Here is a 19,312-nt window from a genome sequence, read left to right as displayed (position 1 = left end):
CACACACAGCATTAGGGAAGCTGTCAATGTGGTGAAATGGTCTTCATTTGTTTTCAAGCGTTACTAGGGCACTGTCTGCATGAGCAGAAGCAATGGGGATGCAAGGACGGGACCATCTTTTGAATTTCTCTTCAGTTCAGTGAGGGCATTTTAAAGCATTAGGAATAGAAACTTTCAGCCTTTTGTATGTAAGCGTGTGTCTGTGAGTGTGCACATATGTGTGTGTCCGTGCATGTGCTGAAGGTGTTAGGACTGTTGGTTTCTTCAGGGAAAGGGAAGTTGAGTCTGCAAGGGTGGCAGGGATGTGAGCAGGCTTCGGGGATGTGAGTGGTGGTGTCGGGGTGCCTTGCTGGTCCCGGGCACCTGCTCTCCTTCCAAGAACGGCAAGGAGACGGAACACCAGTCTCTTGAAAGATGTGGCACGGTGGGTATGCATTGTATTAAAACCCTCTCAGTCTCAGGATGCTGTGGGCTTTGGGGTGTGGGTGTCCTGCTTCACTGGTGGAGCAGGAGTGCTGTTTCCTTGAGATTCAGCCTCTGCTCACAGCTCTGCAGGGTCCTGGCCAACTTGGGACCACTGTGCTGTCTGGGAACTGCTGGGGGACCTCAGGGTGTGTCTGTGGCAGCAGGAGATAGGACTGCTCATCCAAAGGTTAAAAACCACCTTTAGTGCAAAAGAGAACACAGACACAGGGACTTCTCTGGCGGTCCAGCAGTTCAGACTCCATGCTCCCAATGCGAGGGGTCCAGATTCAATCCCTGGTCAGGGAACGAGATCCTGTATGCCACAGCTAAAGATTCTGCAGTGAAGACTAAAGATCCTGCTTGCCACAACTAACACCTGGCCCAGCTAAATAAAACAAAAACACAGATACAGAAAGCCATCAAAATGAAATGTGTGATTTCACAAATGATTGCTCAGCAAACCCACTTCAGTCAAAAACCGGAATACCTCCGCCTGACACAGAAGCCCCTTCCTGGCCCACCTGATCAGAGTCCCCCCTTGCCCCTCGACATGCATCCTGGGTTTTATAGTGTCCCTGCCCTGGTTTCCTAGTTTTGTCACCCTAACGTGCATCCCTAGATACTGTAGCTTACTGTTGCCCACTGATTGTTGTTCAGTCACTCAGCTGTGTCCAACTTTGTGACCCCACGGACTGCAGCACGCCAGGCTTCCCCGTCCTTCACTGTCTCCCGCACACTGGTAGTTGTGGGTAAGCCATGTTTACGGGTGGATTTTCCTCCATCCCTTCACTGCCTTAAACATTGTCCATCGTAGCGCCCGGCCCTGTTTCGCTCTTTCCCTTTGTCTCCTACAAACGGGCAGGTGGACCTGCAGACTGAGTCAGGCTCAGGTTTGACCCTTTGGCAAGAATAAGGAGACGGCCATATCTCAGGTTCTTAAAAGCTGATGATGCTTGATGTGTTTCTCGGTCAATTTGGCTTTTGTTTTTTTGCCCTTTTTAAAAGATTTTAAAAAATTATGGCGTAACTTAATACAGAAGAAAATGGTAACCCACTCCAGTAATCTTGCTTGGGAAATCCCATGGACAAAGGAGCCTGGTGGGCTACAGTCCATGGGGTCGCAAAAGTCAGATATGACTCAGCGACTAAACCACTAAAGGCAGAGGTGCCCTTATTTTAGACACAGGACTGGATGGAGTTCACCTGTGGGTACACGTGTGGCTCCCACCTGTGTTAGGACACAGGCTTCTCCGGCTCCCCCAAGGCCCTGACTTCTGCCCCCCAACCCCACCTCAGGACCAGTGCTGGGTGGCTCCTGGCACATGGGTGGGCTTCATGCTGGGCTCCTGGAGTGTCCTCTCTGGAGTCTGGCTCTCTCTGCTGTCCCCAGTGGCCGGCTCCTCACCGTGGCTGCTCTGCCACAGCCGGGCTCAGTGACAGGACACGCCCAGTGACGTGCAGGAACTGCTGCCAAGCTCCTGATAGCCCCTCCCCTGTCTCTGCAGCTTGTGTTTGACTACCGGCCAGGTGACGTCTTCGGCTGCGTGGCTGATATCGGCTGGATCACGGGACACAGCTATGTGGTGTACGGGCCCCTCTGCAATGGAGCGACCAGCGTCCTTTTTGAGAGCACTCCGGTTTACCCCAATGCGGGTGCGGGCTGCAGGAGGGGCCGGAAGAAGGAGCAGAGGTTTGGGGGGGTGTGGGGCGAGTGGTGGAGAGTCCCGGTGACAAAGCTGCCGGGCCAGGCCAGGTGTGCAGAGGGGTCACACGAGCAGTGGAGAGTGTCTGACCTTTGAAGGCTTCAAGAGACCACCCACCCTAACGTCCCTCTCACCTCTGTGGCCACCTGACCGGATCCTGCCCTTCCTCGAAGCCCAGGCCAGTGGCCAGCCTCCTGGGTCCCCTGCTGCCTGTCCTTTGGGCCACTCGGGCAGTGTGACCTGGAGCCGCTGCCATGGAGTGGCATTCCTTTGAGGACCCCCGTCTTGCTCTCCTGGCATCTCCCTCCCTCATGCCACCGCGTCCTCCAGCATCTGTTCAAATGTGACTGGATGTTGGAAGTTGTGCCGAGGCTGTCGCCCAGGTAGTCCACGGCGATGATAGCTCTGTGCCCAGAACTTTGGTCCCTTGCCTGGGTCCTCTCCAGCCTCCTGCAGAGGCCAGCTGAGCTCCTGGAAGACATGCAGGGGCCTGGCTAGGGATGGAAGGCGCGTCTCAGGTGGCCTCAGTGAGTTGGGGGTGATAGGGCCTGTGCGTCCTGTGTGTCACCGCTGCTCTAGGGAGCACTGGTCACCTCTGGAGGCCGTGTATGTCCTCCTGGATGTGGGTTCTGCATTGGTGCTACTTCACTGTAACATCCCTTTGACTGCTTCCTTGCTGTGTCACGTGGGTCAGGACGTGGGCTGGCAGGCCCAGGGCCAGGCGATGGCTCCAGTCCCCCATGTGGGGTGTGCGGAGGTGGCGCACGGGGAGCCCCTCCCCTTCCAGCAGTGGTACAGAGTGGGTTTCGTGGACACTGCAGGTGTTTGCATACATCCAGCACATGGTAACGTGGGTCACCTCTGAGTGAGGCTCACGGAGGTGACATGACCCGGGGCCTCTCATAGGTCGGTACTGGGAGACGGTGCAGAGGCTGAAGATCAATCAGTTCTATGGCGCCCCGACGGCCTTCCGGCTGCTGCTGAAGTTCGAGGACTCCTGGGTGAAGAAGTATGACCGCTCTTCTCTGCGGACCCTGGGCTCAGGTGAGCGGCTGCAGGCGCATGTGTGTTGGAGCTGCGCAGGCCTCTGGATGCTTCATCACGATGGCCGTGTCTGCACTGAGTCCACTTGATGTGGCCACAGCCAGTAGAAAGCAGAGGTCCTCCCTGGAAGCCCTTTCCTGGAGCCCACAGCCATGGAGGGACTGGAGCTCAGCATTGCGACCTTGTCTGTGCTCCGTCTTCATTATGAAAACTCAGCAGTGTGGGAAGGTCAGGCCGGCCTGGTTCCCCGCGGCTGCCCGGGATGTTACCCGCTCTGTTCCTAGCACTGGCATCCGTGCCGTTCTGCCCTTGGGTGCGTGTCTCCAGGCAGGGACAGTATTTCGAGATTAGAGGTTACCTTCGCTTGTATGGTAATTTGGATCCATGTCGCCAGGTCACATGAGGGCGTTTTGGAAAGGTGACCTAGGTGACCTTGAGTTGAGGTGGTCCTGGGAAGGGGAAGGTTTCAGGCCTGTTCTCCCATAGGGGATTTAGTTGCCAGGGAAGCAGTACCAGGTAATGAGGGAGATGTTGCTTGAGGGTCTGTGTGTCCCCCAGGCCTGGCAGACTCCTGTGGGCCTCACTCTCTAAAGCCTGTGACCAGAGCCACTCTCTTGGACCAGGAGTGTGCCGAAACCCCCTGCCCCAGGGAGCCCTCACAGGCTAGCCGGGCCTCTGTAACAGGGGGCAACTCAGCCGCATAACCAGTGCCAATAGCAGAGGCCTGTGTGGTATTCTGAGACCAGGGTGTTGTCGAGGAAAATAGTCTGTAACCAGTGTATAATAAGAATTGTTGTGTAGTCACTCAGTTGTGTCCGACTCTTTGCGAGCGACTAATAAGAATAGAAGAGAGTTTTATTCAAGCCAAGCTGAGGAGGCTAGATCTGAGGAGCTGCTCCAGAGAAGTATGTTGTTGTTGCTAAGTCGCTTCAGTCGTGTCCGACTCTGTGCGACCCCATAGACGGCAACCCACCAGGCTCCCCCGTCCCTGGGATTCTCCAGGCAAGGACACTGGAGTGGGTTGCCATTTCCTTCTCCAATGCATGAAAGTAAAAAGTGAAAGTGAAGTCGCTCAGTCGTGTCCGACTCTTAGCGACTCCATGGACTGCAGCCTACCAGGCTCCTCCATCCATGGGATTTTCCAGGCAAGAGTACTGGAGTGGGGTGCCATTGCTTTCTCTGCCAGAGAAGTATGGTTTTTAGCAATTCTATGTCTTATCAGAACAAAGTACATCAAACAAGTCAGGGATACATGCCTTCAAGGTTCTGAAGAAGCCCATCAGCACGTACACAGAGTCAGTACAGCTGTGGCCCTGGGAGAAGAGTCTTATCATCAAAGGAGTCCCAGCGTCGGCATCCCAGGCAGGAGGCATTTATCTCTATCTCCTAAACTTCTGGTCGGTGTGCCCTTTCCCCTTTTCTTTAATGACTAAAGCAGATTACAGGATCTGTTTGACAGGCCACAGACGGGCTGTTGTCGTCAGCCTAAGTCCAGGTTAAATGGCATGTGAGCCAGAACGACTTTCCTGCACCTCGACGTGTGGCCGCACTGGCAGAGGGGTGACCAGCACGGCGGCTCCTGCGCTGGGACCGCTCCGTGCTTTGGCCGGTGCTGGTCCATCAGGAAAGTGCCATGATTCACTTCGCCATTCTCTGCTCCACGGACCATTTTTAGTTCCAGGCTGCAGGAACATCCTTGTCCATGTTTCCTTCTGGGGCTGGGCACTGCGAGTGGCCTTCTCAACACAGAATGAGCATGTGTGGCTTTACTGGATTCTGCCAGCAGCAGGCTCCTAAAGCAGTTGCAGCAGGAGTGTCACTTCTAAACAGGAAGAGAGGGATTTCCCTAGCGGTCCTGTAGTTAGGACTCTGAGCTTCCACTGCAGGGGCATGGGTTCGGTCCCCTGTTGGGATGACCATAAACAAACAGGAAGAGAAATGCCTGCATCGCTCCTAAGCTGCACTCAGGTGGTGTATGTGCTGGTGTTTCCTCCACACTCTTGCCAGCCTCTTGGTTTTTGACCCACTGATGGTGAAAATATCTCACTGTCATTTGTATTCTTCAGTGGCCATAAATAGGATGATCTCGCTGCTTTCTCAAGTCTCCTGTGTGCCTTTCAGGACAACTAACAGAGCTGTTTTCCTCATGAAATCTGCTCCTTTGGTTTCAGCCCTGTTGAGTCTCTTAACACTTCTGTCTCATGTGGTTGCAGTGGGAGAGCCGATCAACCATGAGGCCTGGGAATGGCTGCACAGGGTGGTGGGGGACGGCCGGTGCACGCTGGTAGACACCTGGTGGCAGACAGGTGAGCCTGTCCGTGGGGGGAGGCTCAGCCCCATGGGCGCCTGGCGTTTGGGGAGAGGAGCTCGGGGTTGCTGCTGCTCTGCAGCTCTGACACCTGAGTGTGAAGGCTTCCCCGAGCCTCCTTTCCTCGTCTGTAAGGTGGGGTCTAGGTGGGCGCGGAGGGGGCGACACAGGAGCCCACGAGGGTCCCGTCCATGGCAGCCCACCTCCTGAACCCGGCACAACCCAGCCTGGGGCCTGCTGTTTAAGGGACCTTGAGTCTAGGATTAGATGCCAGTGGGAAAAGAAGTTTTATTTGCATTGTTTTGCTTTGATTTGCCCCTCTCTTCTGGGGTGTCTGACTTATCAGAATTTGGGGGCCAAGAGACCCCCACTGAAGTGGTTAAAGTCTCATCCTTCAAGAAGCCAGAAGGAGATGTTCCTGGTGGTCCAGGCCTCGTGGTTCAGAAAGGCCCTGGGTGTTCCCTGCAGCGGAGCCCCGGCGTGCCTTCCCCTGCAGGCTGATGGATCCAGAGAAATGCCCAGGGGCAGAACCCAGGCTGCTCTTCTCCGCTCTGGGGTCCTTGCCCTGAGCACTTCTTTCCCTCTGTCCTCCTTTCCGCTGCCCCCCTGTCCCCATGACACAGGCTGGGGACCTCAGCTCCTGGGGCTGCCCCGGGTGCGTGCGTTTCCACAGTGGAGGCACCAGCACTCCAGCCTGGTTTCTCCTCAGACAGAGGTCCTTTTGTCACTGGGGCCATTTCCTTGCCCCGGATGGCAGGTCCTCGCCTCCCTCTCTGGAGTGCACCCTTGTGTGCAGTGCGGACGCAGTGCCCATGCAATCTGGACACACGTGTCAGTAGCCCCAGGCCCACCGGCGTTTCTTCTCACCCCCTGCAGAAACGGGGGGCATCTGCATCTCTCCGCGGCCCTCAGAGGAGGGGGCAGAGATCCTGCCCTGCATGGCGATGAGGCCTCTGTTTGGCATTGTTCCCGTTCTCATGGATGAGAAGGTGAATCACCCTGTCCATGCGCCCTGCCCAGCCCCACTGCTTGTCCTGCCTCCCTGGCCCCCGCTGCCCTCTCCCCCTCACAAGGCACCCACTGCAGGGTCTCCTCTTAGAGGGGAAAGCCCCTCTGGGGTGCCTGTCCTGTTCTGCGTTGGGCCCAGCAGTTTGGAGAACAGGAGATGGTGACTCCTTCTGTCTCCTGGGTGTGCAGGGAAATGTCCTGGAGGGCGGAGACGTGTCTGGGGCTCTGTGCCTGTCCCAGGCCTGGCCGGGCATGGCCCGGACCATCTACGGAGACCACCAGCGATTCCTGGACGCCTACTTCGAGACCTACCCTGGTGAGCCTTTCCCTGCTGCTAGACAGTCTCAGAACTGTTTCCGAGGGGCCGGGGGTTATGTGAACTGTCCCTGTTTTCCCTCCCTCTGAGCTGGAAGTGGCCCCGCTCAGGGTCCTCCTGGGGGCTCAGGCTGTGGGCTCCCAGGAGAAGCACAAGGACACCATCCTGGCAATGACGGTGGTGGCCCCAGGCCTTCCCTGTCTCCCTGTTGTTGTCCTCCTGACTTGTGTAGTGTGGTTGGGCGGAAGTTTGCAAACACGTGTGCCGGTGGGAACTGATGCCCAGCAGTGGCAAGACGGTCAGAGACACTAATGGGGAAGCTGGAATGGGCTCCTTGCAGCTCCTGCTTCCAGGTTCAGCCTCCAGCCGTCTGGCAGCCGTTCTGCCCTTTACTGGCACCAGCCGGGCAGCACCTGGGGGGTGTCTCCCCGTGGGAGTCTGCTGGGAGGGTTTCGGCACTTCCTCCTGTCCCTCGTGGAATGACGGGACCCCTACCGGTCCTGGCTGGGAGCTGGGGCCGACTCCCGCGCTGTGGTGCAGGCTACTACTTCACAGGAGACGGGGCTTACAGAACAGAGGAGGGCTACTACGAGATCACTGGGCGCATGGACGACGTTATCAACATCAGTGGCCACCGGCTGGGGACCGCGGAGATCGAGGACGCCATGGTGAGCACGGCCGCCGCTGGTTTGGGGGCTGAGTCTGAGTCAGTGCCTCACCTCTGCGTGTTCTGTCCTGCCCAGGCTGACCACCCCGCGGTGCCCGAGACCGCTGTCATTGGCTACCCGCACGACATCAAGGGAGAAGGTGCGTCCTCCACCCTCCGGCCCTGGGGGCGGGGCCTCTAGGAGGCGCGGACTCATGGGCGGGGCCAGGGCTTTCCCTGGGGTCAGGCTGCTAGCTCACCCCTCCTTCAAGCTGGGGTTTTGGGGGAGGGGGCCGAACAGCACGAATGGTAGAAAAAAGTCCGGATTCTGCAGCGCCGCAGCTCCGCTGTCTGAGGGACACTCACTTGTGGCGAGCAGCCCTGACCTGTCGGCCCAGCTGAGCTCGGGGAGCTTCCTCCCGGTCCACAGGCCCCCCTGGCCGCCTTGCTAGGATTATGTGTGCAAGTGCCCCTCGCTGCCTGCATGTGGAAGGCCCAGACTCTCTGGGGGAGTCTGACCTGGGTTCCCCTGCACAGCGGTGGGCCAGGGAAGCGCAGAGCCCGTGACAGGACTGAGCCTCACTGACACACTTTGTTTCAAAGCCTGCCGGTTTCTTAAGTGGTGGATCTGGGAAGGGGCAGGCTCATCTGAGCGCTGTAATGCCAGGTGGGCAGTGGCGACACTGGCCTGGCCTGACTGACTCTCCGTGTAGCTCTTCAGGACAGACGGAGCTCTCTGCCTGGAGCAGCCCAGGCACACTTCCTCTTGGGGTCCCAGCATCTCCAGCCTCCTGGCCATGTCTTCGTGCTGCTCTTCTATGAGTTACTCACTGTCTCTAAGCCAACCTTTAGGAAGACTGAACACTTATTAAGTGCTTTAAAAAAGCGTTTTCAGTTACCATGGAAGGACACACCCGTGAGGCTGTCGCCCTTGTGAACTGGCTGAGACTCAAGGTGGGGGGTGTCGGGTTGAAGGGATGAGACAGGACAAGTCCTCGTGTGTGTGTCTCAGGGCCCTTGGGCCGTGCCACGTTCCACCAGCCTCCCTTGCCTCCTAGTGGCTCTGGGTGTTGTCTGCCAGGCTTTGGGAGAGAATTTGTGTATCGGCTATGGTTATGTGCATTTTCCTGATTTCTAACACATTTGAGCATTTGTCCCCTTGTAAAACATGAACAACAAAAACTGTGGATGTGTATTTTCCCCCACTCTCTCTGCACTTGACCTGATGGAGGGAGCTCCCCAGGTCTCGTGTGATTAGGACACAGACCTAGGGAGTGACCTAAGTCCCTGCCCTATGGGCTCATGTGCTGGAGGGGCCCGGGGAGAGGGGAGAGGCAGCTGGATCGGTTCAGTGGGGTTCGTGGGCATCTCGATCAGGGGTGGGCTCGGGGCAGGCATAGGCAGGCCAGCGAGCAATATGGAGGCTGCATGTGAAGGGAGCTGCGGTGGGAGGGGGCAGTGCAGGTCAGACTGTCCAAAGTGATGCTGGGACAGTGACCACTCACACGGAGAGAAATGGAGTTGGGTCCGTATGTAACATCGTCGTTAAGGAGACCTCTGGGAGCCCTGATCCTTGCTGGAGTACTGAAAACAAAAGCTGGTGTTTATGCTAAACTACTGGTTGCAATGGCACCCCACTCCAGTACTCTTGCCTGGAAAATCCCATGGATGGAGGAGCCTGGTAGGCTACAGTCCATGGGGTCGCTAGGAGTCGGACACGACTGAGCGACTTCACTTTCACTTTTCACTTTCCTGCATTGGAGGAGGAAATGGCAACCCACTCCAGTGTTCTTGCCTGGAGAATCCCAGGGACGGGGGAGCCTGGTGGGCTGCCATCTATGGGGTCGCACAGGGTCGGACACGACTGAAGCGACTTAGCAGCAGTAGCAGCAGCAGCGCAGCTCAACAGAGCTTCCTGCCAAGCAAGCCATTCATCTGTGTTGTCCGCACAGTGGCTCCCAGCTGCATTTTACACTGAATTTGTGTTTAAATAGCTACGGGTCTGGTGCCCACAGGCTGGACACAGGTCCACAGACAAGTGCCCAGGGAGTGATTCCACACCCAGTGCATATGGTGGAAAGTGAGTCTCTGACAGCCCATGTCACGGCTGTGTCACAGGCGTAAGGATAGAGGTGAGTCACGGCTCCAGGGTCTCTCCACACATGTCCGCCACTCCGGGGCACTCAGAGGAGCCGCTGGAGTCACTTCCACCTTGAATGAAAATGGAAATGCACCTTCAGGGAGGCAGCTATAGGGACCAGTGGCCACGGGCGCACGGGCCTCTGATCTAAAACCTCTTTGGACTTAACGGCGATTGTGTGAAACACGCTGCCCAGGGAGGTGGTTCGTGGTCTGAACCTCTGCTCTCCTTCCAGCTGCCTTCGCCTTCGTTGTGGTGAAAGATGATGTGGGTGATGTGGACGTGGTGGTGAAGGAGCTCCGGTCAGTGGTGGCCGACAAGATCGCCAAGTACGCAGTGCCCGATCAGGTCCTGGTGAGTGGACGCCCCTCAGGGGCCACCAGGCTGCTGCTTTTCAGCCTCCTTTCTGCTTGCTACCATTGACAGGGTGGCAGCAGGAGGTGGGTGAGGGGGTGGCTGCTGCATCCTCAGAGTGGGGGAGGAGATACAGTATCACCGTGGACAGCGCCCGGGCACTTAGGCCTGGCTGGGCTGCAGAGGGTCAGGCATTGTAAATAGAGGGGCCTGGGTCTGGACCAGATGTCCCCGAGCTGGTGGGGAGATGCCACCAGGGTCTGCCTGGGAGCCTTTGCTGGGGTGGGTTTTTGGGGAGAACTGGGCCATCTTCTCAGCCCCGCTGGCTTTTCAATCCTTCTTTCAACACCAGCCCACGGCCTTCTTTAGCTGGGAGTTATGCCTCCGAGGCAGGAGGGCCCAGCCTCACTTGGTGCCATATGAGTCACACTGTGGGCCCCGTGACCAGAGCTTCACCTGAACTCCCTGTCGATGAACAAGTTTCTTTCGAAGGACCAGCCACTGTTATAGGCCCTTCATGTATTGCCCTTCGTGTATTGCTTTGACATTGAATGCCTGTGGTTGGATAATGTCAAATGCTAAATTTCAAACACTGAGCAAGATGACATTTTCCTCTCAAGCAGCTCCTACGTCTTATGTTAGAAAAGCCAATTATGGTCCCAGCCAGGGGAGGAGACAAGGTGCCCCTCGAACACCTGGTTCTACTGTCACCCGAGAGCCCTCCCAGCTTAACTGACGGGAGGAATGGGTGTCGGCAGTGAGGTCCACCAGGTATGGGTAGAGCCTCCACGGTGGAGATTCAGCTAACCCCCTGGCAGTGGATGGTTTCAGCTTTAGGTCCAGATGGAGGAGAACAAGGGCTTCCCAGGTAGAGCTAGTGATAAAGAACCCACATGCCAATGCAGGAGATGTAACAGATGCGGGTTTGATTCCCGAGTTGGGAAGATCCCCTGAAGGAGGGCACGGCAACCCACTCCAGTATTCTTGCCTGGAGCATCCCATGGACAGAGGAGCCTGGCGGGCTACAGTCCATGGGGTCGCAAAGAGTCAAACACGACTGAAGTGACTTAGGATGCACGCTTGGAGAATAAAACCGGAGGCCACAGCCCCGCCACTCTCTGTATGGGGGGGCTGAACCTCAGCCATTCCTACTGGGTCCTCAGGGAGGGGTGTCTTCCTCCAGGACACCCTCATCTCAGTACAGCTGGACACTGGCTGGGAGTCTGAGCACCACCTAAAGGCTAATACTGCGCCTTCCCTGCCAGGTAGTGAAGCGTCTTCCAAAAACTCGGTCTGGAAAAGTCATGCGGAGGCTCCTGAGGAAGATTGTCATGGGCCGAGCTCAGGACCTGGGGGACACCACCACCCTGGAGGACCCTGGCGTCATCACGGAGATCCTGAGTGCCTACCAGGAGTACAAAGACAAGCGGGGAGGTGCCAAGTGATGGCTCTGCTGAGACCAGGCCCCTAATGCGTGCTCCTAGAGCACAGCTCCCGAGTCGGCTTGTTCCTAGACGCCCCAGCAGAACCCAGGCTACCCTCCTCGCGAAGCCTGAAGTCCCTGCCTCCCCTCCTGGGGACCCACGACAGGTCCTCGCCCAGGGCGAGCTTCCTCCCGCTTGTCCCAAATCTGGTTTCCTGGTGAAAAGTCCATCCCCCTGTCCCCTTGACAGCACAGGAAGGTGGAGCCCCTGTGTCTGCTCAGGTGGACTGGGAGCAAACAGCAGTCATGTTTCCTCCAGATGTTTCTAGAAACAAAAGGTGAAGATTTTATTTTTATACTTTTATATTTTAGAAGAAACATGGTGCCCACACACGTGCAGTGTGTGCTGTACTTGTACACACTCTTCTTAACAGTTATGAAAAGCTCCTTTTTTGCCTCCGCTCGTGGGGAAGTATGGCGGGCTGGAGGGTGCACTTTGGGTTACTGTTTGGCTTGTTGGAAATTTAAGTTGGAAATGTTTGTGCCTCTGTCTTAACACAGCTATCTTGAAACCTCTCAAGCCCACAGCATCTATTTTTGGTGTGTTTCCACTTCTCTTGGTTTGTGTGTGATGAAACCTAGCTGCTAGAAGCACCTGTGGGGATGAGTTCTGGTCGTGTGTGTGTGTGTGTGTGCAGGCTGTGGTCTGGGATGATTACCCTCCCCTGGCCTGGGACCCTCTTAGCTGCCGGTTGGTGTGCTCCACTCTTGGGGCTCTTCAGGGAAGCTGGGGACTCACTAATGCAACTGAAACTGGGTCCCTGCAAACCGCCCTACCTCCCTGCTCTGAGCCAGTCTTTCCCTTTGCCAATGTGCCTTGAGTCCTCTGGACTTAACAAAATGATGTGGACCACTAGGTTGCAAAGGGTCTATTTATAGCCAAGTACATGAGGGCCCACTTGTGGATCAAGGGGAGGATGGCCTGCTGAGCTGGGTCCCGGAGAACAGGGAGGGCTGCCCCCACCTGGCCCTGTGCCCCACAGTGGGCGGTGCCCTGCAGGTGTACAGGTGTTCACAGGGCATCGGGTTGCTTAACACCTGCTGTGGCCGTGCTGGGTGGCCAGGAGAGGATGGGTGGCCTCGGCTGTAGCACATGGCTCTAACAGGACCACACACCTGCATCTGTGGCGTTTCACTGGACTTGGTTCATTATAGTCAGGGCACTACTTAGGAAATGACTTCGCTATAAACTGGGACAGTGACCAGGGCCTCAAAATGATCTGCAGGGCTGTTCAAATAAAGCTTTATTTTGTTCATTCTTTTTGTGGTGATGTTTTCTGATTAAAAAAATAAACTGTTATTCTTGGTTGCTGAATATAATCCTTGGAACAAAACTGGAAGAGACCCATTCACTCAAAAGAGAAAACCTAAAAAATTCACTGTCTTCCTGGAGGAAGTACAACTCCAGGAACCTCACCTATCTTAGGCTGTTATCTGGCTAACTTGATGTGTCTCTAGACCACGGTGCTGGCCAATCACTAGTTACACGTGTCTAGTTAGATATGTTAAAAAAAAAACAACTAAAAATGTAGTTTCTTGGTGGCGCCAGCCAATAATGCTCAGGTGCCATGTGGCTGGGAGCTACCAAGCTGGATGACACAAACCCCTTGTCAGCTGTGGGGGCTGATCTAGAGCACAGAGCTAGAGGGGGCAGAAGCCCACCCAGGCAGCGGCCCCCCCCCACTGCTGCCCAGAGATGGACAAGAGTTGTTTCCTTCGGTGGATGAGAGGCAGGCTTCAGAGAATGACACATCGAACGGGCGCCCTGAGAGGTGGGGATGAGAAATGCTTCTCAGAGCTGGAGCCCGGTGGCCCAGGGACAGTGTCCCTCTGGAGCCCCCGGGCATGGGGAGGAGGCTGGGAGGATGCTGAATTTATGAAGGTGGCTCACCAGGGAAAGACCCGGATCTACCTCTGGCTGCCTGGGAAGTCCCAGCCACAGCAGCCTGGCCCCAGGCAGGTTAGAGGGAGAGGGTTACAGGCCGACTTTTAACAAGTCCAGTTGCCCAGCGTCCCCTTCTGGTAAAGCCACCCTGATCTCGGTCTCCTGGGGGCTTGTGACCATCATTCCCAGGGAAACCACATACAAGCCTCTGTGTCCTTGTCTTTTGAAGTAAAAGGTTGATTCAAGAGTTAATGATTGGGAAATGTGAAGATGTAGAAGCAAAGAATAGCTCTTGGGCTGTGATGGCAGAACTACTGAACTCTCAGTTCCTTGAAAGATATGGATAAATGTCTGACACACATTCCTAAGTTGTTTTTACAGGCAGTAGATCCCCTCTGCATGAAAACTGCTGATCCCAAGAACACAGACCCTAGACTGGTTGAAACCAGAAGGCTGATACTTGAAACTCCACCTTGATGCCAACCAACCTAACTCCATGAGCTGATCCTGCCCTGCCCTCTAAACACTGTAACACCTCTGTACTCCCTCCAGCGGGGGTCACCTGGTCTTGAAGGCATTAGCCTACTCTGCCCCCGCTTTGCCTGGCAAAGCAATAAAGCTACTCTTTTCTATTTCACCCAAAATGCAGTCTCCGAGTTTCTACTTGGAGCTGGGAAATAGGCCAAGTTTCGGCAACACTGGCATCACAGTCTTTGGCTGTGTGATGCGTCTGGCCTCTAAGAGAACTCGGAGAGAGCTCCAGCAGAGCCTGCCTGGGACGGAGTGCGGCACACTGTCCTGCCTAACTCAGCCCCAGGCTTTGCTCCCTGCGTTACCTCTTCTGTCAAGACTGACGAAGACCCGACTTGGAGCCACCAACAGCAGAGAGCAGAGCGGAGATGGATGACTGATGGTGTGGAAGCAGAGCAGGGACCAGAAGGGACAGAAAGACCACTGTGCTGTGATGGCATGGCACATCCCGAGGTGACACAGGCACACCAGGACACATATGCTGGTGCTGGGTCACCCACAGCGGCTGCACTTGCGGAGCAGGAATGGTAGTGCCAATTCTCACTCTACTGCCTCAGCCTGACTCGAGTGCAATTAATTCAAGTCCTCTCAGACTGACTCGCCCTCACCTCCAGCCCTCAAGATACCCCATGTCATTACGGAAATGCTTCCATGGGGCTTGCCTGGTGGTCCAGTGGTTAAGAGACTTTGCCTGCCATTGCAGAGGACATGGATTTGATCCCTGGCCCAGGAAGATTCCATATGCTGTGGAGCAACTAAGTCCACATGCCACAACCACACACACCTAGTGAAGCGCGAGCACCTAGAGCCTGTGCTCTGCAAGAGAGGCCAGCGCACCCCAACCAAGAGTAGCCCCATCTTGCTGCAACCAGAGAAAGCAAGAGAGTAGCAGTGAAGACCCAGCACGGCCAAAAATAAATATGTGAGTTAAAACAAAAACAACAAAACCACTTCTGCTGCTGAAGGAGGCCCTGCCAGGTGCTCGACTCAGCCCACTTCACCCTCACGGTGCCTCCTGAATAGACACTTGTCCCCACTTGGCAGAGGAGGTGGGAAGGTGGTGGAGTTGGGTTTGGATGGAGCCTGTCTGACTCCACCCTTGACCTCCATGCTCAGAACCCTCCTGAGAGAACGTAGGGGAGCATCAATATTTAACTTTTATTTTATAATTTTGAAGGCATCTTGTTGGCCTTTGAAATGCTATCTGGGATGGGGAGAGCCGAGGCAGGTGCAGGCCCACAATAAGCCTTCTGGGAGGCGGTGACTTTGGTGGGAGGAGGCAGGGTGCTGACCTCTAACCCGAGTTAAGGAGGTTTTTCCTTCATCATTGTTTGGGAATTCTGCTGCATAACAGGGTGAAACCAAGCAATCCTTTCTGGTTTGTGAACACCAGTTGTCTTTTGTTTCACAGTATTTCATTTCACAAATAAAACTTATTTATCCTGCTTGGGCTCCACAGAACTTCTTGAGTCTGTGGATTGATGTCCACCTGAACCAGTTTTAGAAATATCTCAGTCATTTATTGTATCTTTAAATATAATTTTTGTTATTCTCTCTTTTCTGAGAACACAGATGTCTCACCTTGCAATTTCTCACATTCTCATTTCTCCCTGCCTTGGTCTCACCTGCCCTGAAGGAGCTGCGATAAAGGCTTGAATGTGACTTACTTAGGAATGTGATTCCAGGAACAAGTGTGAGGGATAAGGGTGTGAAACAGGAAGGCAGGCAAATGAGTGCCATGGCAACCATTGCTGACCTTCTAGGACTCAGGAGTACTACACCTGGGTCTCTGAACTGGCTGGCCTCTCAATCTCCTCTAGGCCTGTGAATGCACCTGGGGAAAAAGTGGCTGCCAGCCCTGGGCTCATCTTCCCAGGCCTCTGTCATTCCTGGATCCTGATCACCATGCTGGGCTTAGTGGTGAGTTCATCGTTGTCCTCACTGTGGGTGTGAGTCTATCACCTAATCTGCCATCACAGGAATAGAAAGTCATGCATAATGTTCCTTTTTTTTTTTTTTCATGTTCCTTACATGTGAAGGGTTCTGAATTCCAACATCCATTTCACTCAAGCATTTCCTGTGAGTTACTGAGGTTGTTTACATACTGCTTTGTATTGTTTATTCCCTCCCAGTACAATGTTAAGTATGTGTGCATGCGTGCTAAGTCGCTGCAGTTGTGTCCCACTCTTTGTGACCCCATGGACTGTAGCCCCCCAGGCTCCTCTGTCCATGGGATTCTCCAGGCAAGAATACTGGAGTGGGTTGCCATGCCCTCCTCCAAGGGAAGTTCCCAACCCGGGCACTGCACCTGCCATCTCTCTGTCTCTTGCATCAGTATATTTCTGATTCCCGGATGATCTAATGTGCAGCTAAAGTTAAGATCTCCAGCCTTAAGGAGTGGTGGCACTGCGATCACAGCAACCCGCAGGGCATTTGTCACTGCTGCCTGGCAAACGTGTTTATTTTCACCCTCATGTTATGCTTTTGGGTCCAGCTGCTGACACTGAAGGCCTCGAGACTGACTGTGGCATCTAGCTGCTGGGACAGTCCTCCTGGCCCAAATGACTTAAGAGCAAGCAACTAGGAAGGCAGCACCGCTGGAAGTGGGCCTCAGCCCTAGGCTCAGGGTGCAGCCATGAGTAGGTGGGGTGCTGCTCCATGCCCTACAACGTGCAGGTCAGCTCCTCTCTCTCTTCTCTCCAAAGAATTATCTGGCCCAAATTGTCAATAGTGCAGACGTTGAGGGACCTGATCTAACCAACCAGGTGGCCCCATCCCCCCTGCCAGGAACAGGATGGCAGCTATCCTGGAGGGTATGGGGTGTGGGGGGTTCTGAGAAGAAACCACAACTAGCGCTAACTTAAAAGGTTAGTGCTAATTTAGCTTTCTTACGACACCTAAACAGAAAAACAGGACTAAACTGTGGCGTGCAACACGCGGCTCCGCTTGTGCAGAGCACCAAAACCACTGACCCCTCCAGTGACTCTTCTGGTTACAAACTCTGACCCATCCTTGCCAAGACCATCTATGGTTAACTCCAGCCCAGACCCCTCGGAGACCCTTCCATTACACTGCTATCCGGATGAGACTCATGTGTCCTCTGATGCATTTCTTTGCTGAAGCGAGTTCAATAAACCTAAGTTTTTTTTTATTATTTTCTTGTACAGCCATATTCCTGTTTCCAGTTGGCGTGGAATACAAAAAACTCCATTGAGAGTGCCTTAGACACAAAGGTGTCCTGCTTGTGAAATTAGGCGAAGGATTTTCAGCAAATGACATGGGCTGTGAGACAAAAATGGTTTTGGCCAAGTGGAGGTGAAGGAAAGCGGTATCAGAGAGACAAAGAATAATAGGGACCAAGGAAGGGAGGCACAGAATTAGAAACAGCAAGCAATCCTGAGTGTGTGAAACACAGGATTCAGGCCGGGAAGGATGCTCCAGACAGGCAGGAAGGGGCTCATCCTGTAGCTGTTAAAACCCATCCCTGGGACAGTGGCCGTCCTGGTGCATCAGCAGAGGAAGATGTTGCCCAGGTGTTAATTATATAACCTGGAACCCTGCAGACCTCGATTCACCAAGAACTCTTCATCTCCTCACCCTGGGTCTTGCAGATTTTTCTCGGGGGCAGTCGAGTGGGGGGGTCTAACGCCCGCCACCCCCCCCAACTCCCCAGCACCCAAAAAGGCCCGGGGAGCACACTGGCCTGGGGACTGCCTTGTGGAGCAGCAGCAAGTAAAGCGATTCTCAGGGCTTCATTCTGAGCGGTCCTTTCTGCAGACGCTGCACAGTAAAAGGACCCGGTTTCCTCAGCCGGAAAAGCCCCGTCCCATTGTCTTTCCCATCCCGTCCATCTTTCGCTCCTTCATTTGCCAAACGCCCCCACGAGCCCGCTGGTTCCCTTCTGCGCAACTGCTTCTCAACACCTCCAAGTGTCTGACTACCGGCTCGAGGCGACTCCCGGGAGGACCTCGTGCAGGCCCGTGGGCGGGCGCGGGCCTCGGCCTGCCCACCGCGCCCGGTAACAGACCCGGCCACACGCTTATAAACTGCCCACTGTCGCTGTGGCCGTCACAAAGACGGACACGACCAGCCGCCCTTTTCCAGCGCGTCTTTCCCTCAACCCCGCCAGTTCGGAAACGGCCCCGGGATTCCGGTGGGGGGCCGCGTCCCGCCCGCCACCCGTGGGGCCCGCCTCACGGTCAGATCGCACGTGAGGGGCCGGGACCGCCGGGGGCGAGGACGCGGCAGTCCAGACCCTGGAAGCCGCCATCGCCTCTGGGATGGCGCGCTGGCTGGGACTCGCGGGAAAGAACCTCGCAGCTACCACCTCCCGGGAGGCCGGAAGGGGCGGGCCTTACGTCACTCCCGCGCGCGCCCGAGTGGGGAGGCGGAGCCTCTGTCGTCACTTCCGCGCGCCGGGCGGGAGGTGGTCAGCGCGGGGAGCTGACCGGCGCCTCAGAGCCATGACCGAGGCTGACGGGCTGCGGCAGCGCCGGCCCCTGCGGCCGCAGGTGGTCACGGACGACAACCGGACACCGGAGGCCAAGGGCGGCAGGTAGGCCGGGCCTGGAGCGGGGCTGTGCCCCCAAGGCGGCGACAGCAGCTGGCGCCTCATTTAGTCCTCGGCAGCCTTGCTTCGCGGGTGGAAGCGGGCTCTCGCCGCGCGGTGTACCTGAGGCCCTTCGGCCCCGCCGCTGCGTCATTGTCCGGCCCAAAGCCCCCCGGCCTCGGCCCTGCCACACTTTGCCGCAGGGGCGTCCGCGGAGCCGCTTCCGCACCTGCCCTTCTCGGAAAGAGCGGGAAGCAGAAGGGACGTCGTTGGGCAGTTTCTGTGAGGGTCCAGCCTTGCACGTTTTCCCAGTAGGGACGGGCATGCATAGGGCTCCGGTGATGTTGGTGCCTGATAAAGGGTATATCAGATCTTCTCTCAACTTCGCTTCTTCTAACCTTCCCGAGTGTAAATATACATTGATTTGTTAGCTAGAAAGTGAAGCATAAGCCTTTAAAGTTCTGAAAATTCTCCTCTTAACTTTGTGCCCCGAGGGGCATAACTTTAGGTTTTTAAGAACCAAGAGGTCCCACATAGACCCAGGTTCAAAGTTTGGAACTGATTGACTTATATATTGATGGTAATATTGGGATATTTTTTGCCGTGCCATTGGGTGTGGTACATACTGAATGCAGCACAGTTTTTGCTGAGAGAGACTGAATTTATTCCCTGATGCTAATGAAAGGAAGGAGTGTTTGGTCTCTAAAAATCCACTCGGAGAAGATTTTTCACTAGCAAGAGTCCTGGGACCAGTGGAAAGGTTGGGAATACACTCCTCTTTGTGGGGTGACCGGCCATTCTGCTTTGCTCTGGATTCTAGGGTGTGGGACTTTGAATGCTGACCGCGGGCAGACCACGACAAGTTGGTCACCCTTTTGAC

The 19,312-nt window shown here is 55.4% G+C and overlaps 2 protein-coding genes across 7 annotated transcripts in view; both read left to right on the top strand.

The window, feature by feature from the left end:
• ACSS1 (acyl-CoA synthetase short chain family member 1) overlaps window positions 1-12,764 on the top strand; it is a 45,211-nt gene extending 32,447 nt beyond the window's left edge. Inside the window, exons 6-14 of one of the 3 annotated variants that reach the window (XM_055544132.1) lie at window positions 1,971-2,118; window positions 3,075-3,212; window positions 5,426-5,518; window positions 6,397-6,509; window positions 6,718-6,844; window positions 7,403-7,512; window positions 7,588-7,651; window positions 9,866-9,984; window positions 11,250-12,764. In XM_055544132.1, coding sequence (XP_055400107.1) covers window positions 1,971-2,118; window positions 3,075-3,212; window positions 5,426-5,518; window positions 6,397-6,509; window positions 6,718-6,844; window positions 7,403-7,512; window positions 7,588-7,651; window positions 9,866-9,984; window positions 11,250-11,429 — 1,092 coding nt within the window. In that variant the 3' untranslated portion in view covers window positions 11,430-12,764. Of the gene's footprint in view, window positions 1-1,970; window positions 2,119-3,074; window positions 3,213-5,425; window positions 5,519-6,396; window positions 6,510-6,717; window positions 6,845-7,384; window positions 7,513-7,587; window positions 7,652-9,865; window positions 9,985-11,249 lie in introns of all 3 variants that reach the window. The other 2 variants (XM_055544131.1, XM_055544133.1) reach the window with 2 other exon arrangements.
• Window positions 12,765-18,279: 5,515 nt separating this feature from the next.
• The window catches only part of APMAP (adipocyte plasma membrane associated protein), a 31,276-nt gene continuing 30,243 nt past the window's right edge, over window positions 18,280-19,312 (top strand). For all 4 annotated transcript variants that reach the window (XM_055544123.1, XM_055544125.1, XM_055544122.1 and 1 more), the window contains exon 1: window positions 18,280-18,438. In XM_055544123.1, coding sequence (XP_055400098.1) covers window positions 18,347-18,438 — 92 coding nt within the window. In that variant the 5' untranslated portion in view covers window positions 18,280-18,346. The remainder of the gene's footprint in view (window positions 18,439-19,312) is intronic.

The sequence above is a fragment of the Bubalus kerabau genome, chromosome 13 (genome assembly GCF_029407905.1).
Source record: "Bubalus kerabau isolate K-KA32 ecotype Philippines breed swamp buffalo chromosome 13, PCC_UOA_SB_1v2, whole genome shotgun sequence".
Taxonomy (NCBI): Eukaryota; Metazoa; Chordata; class Mammalia; order Artiodactyla; family Bovidae; genus Bubalus; species Bubalus kerabau.
This window is presented reverse-complemented; position numbering and strand designations above follow the sequence as displayed.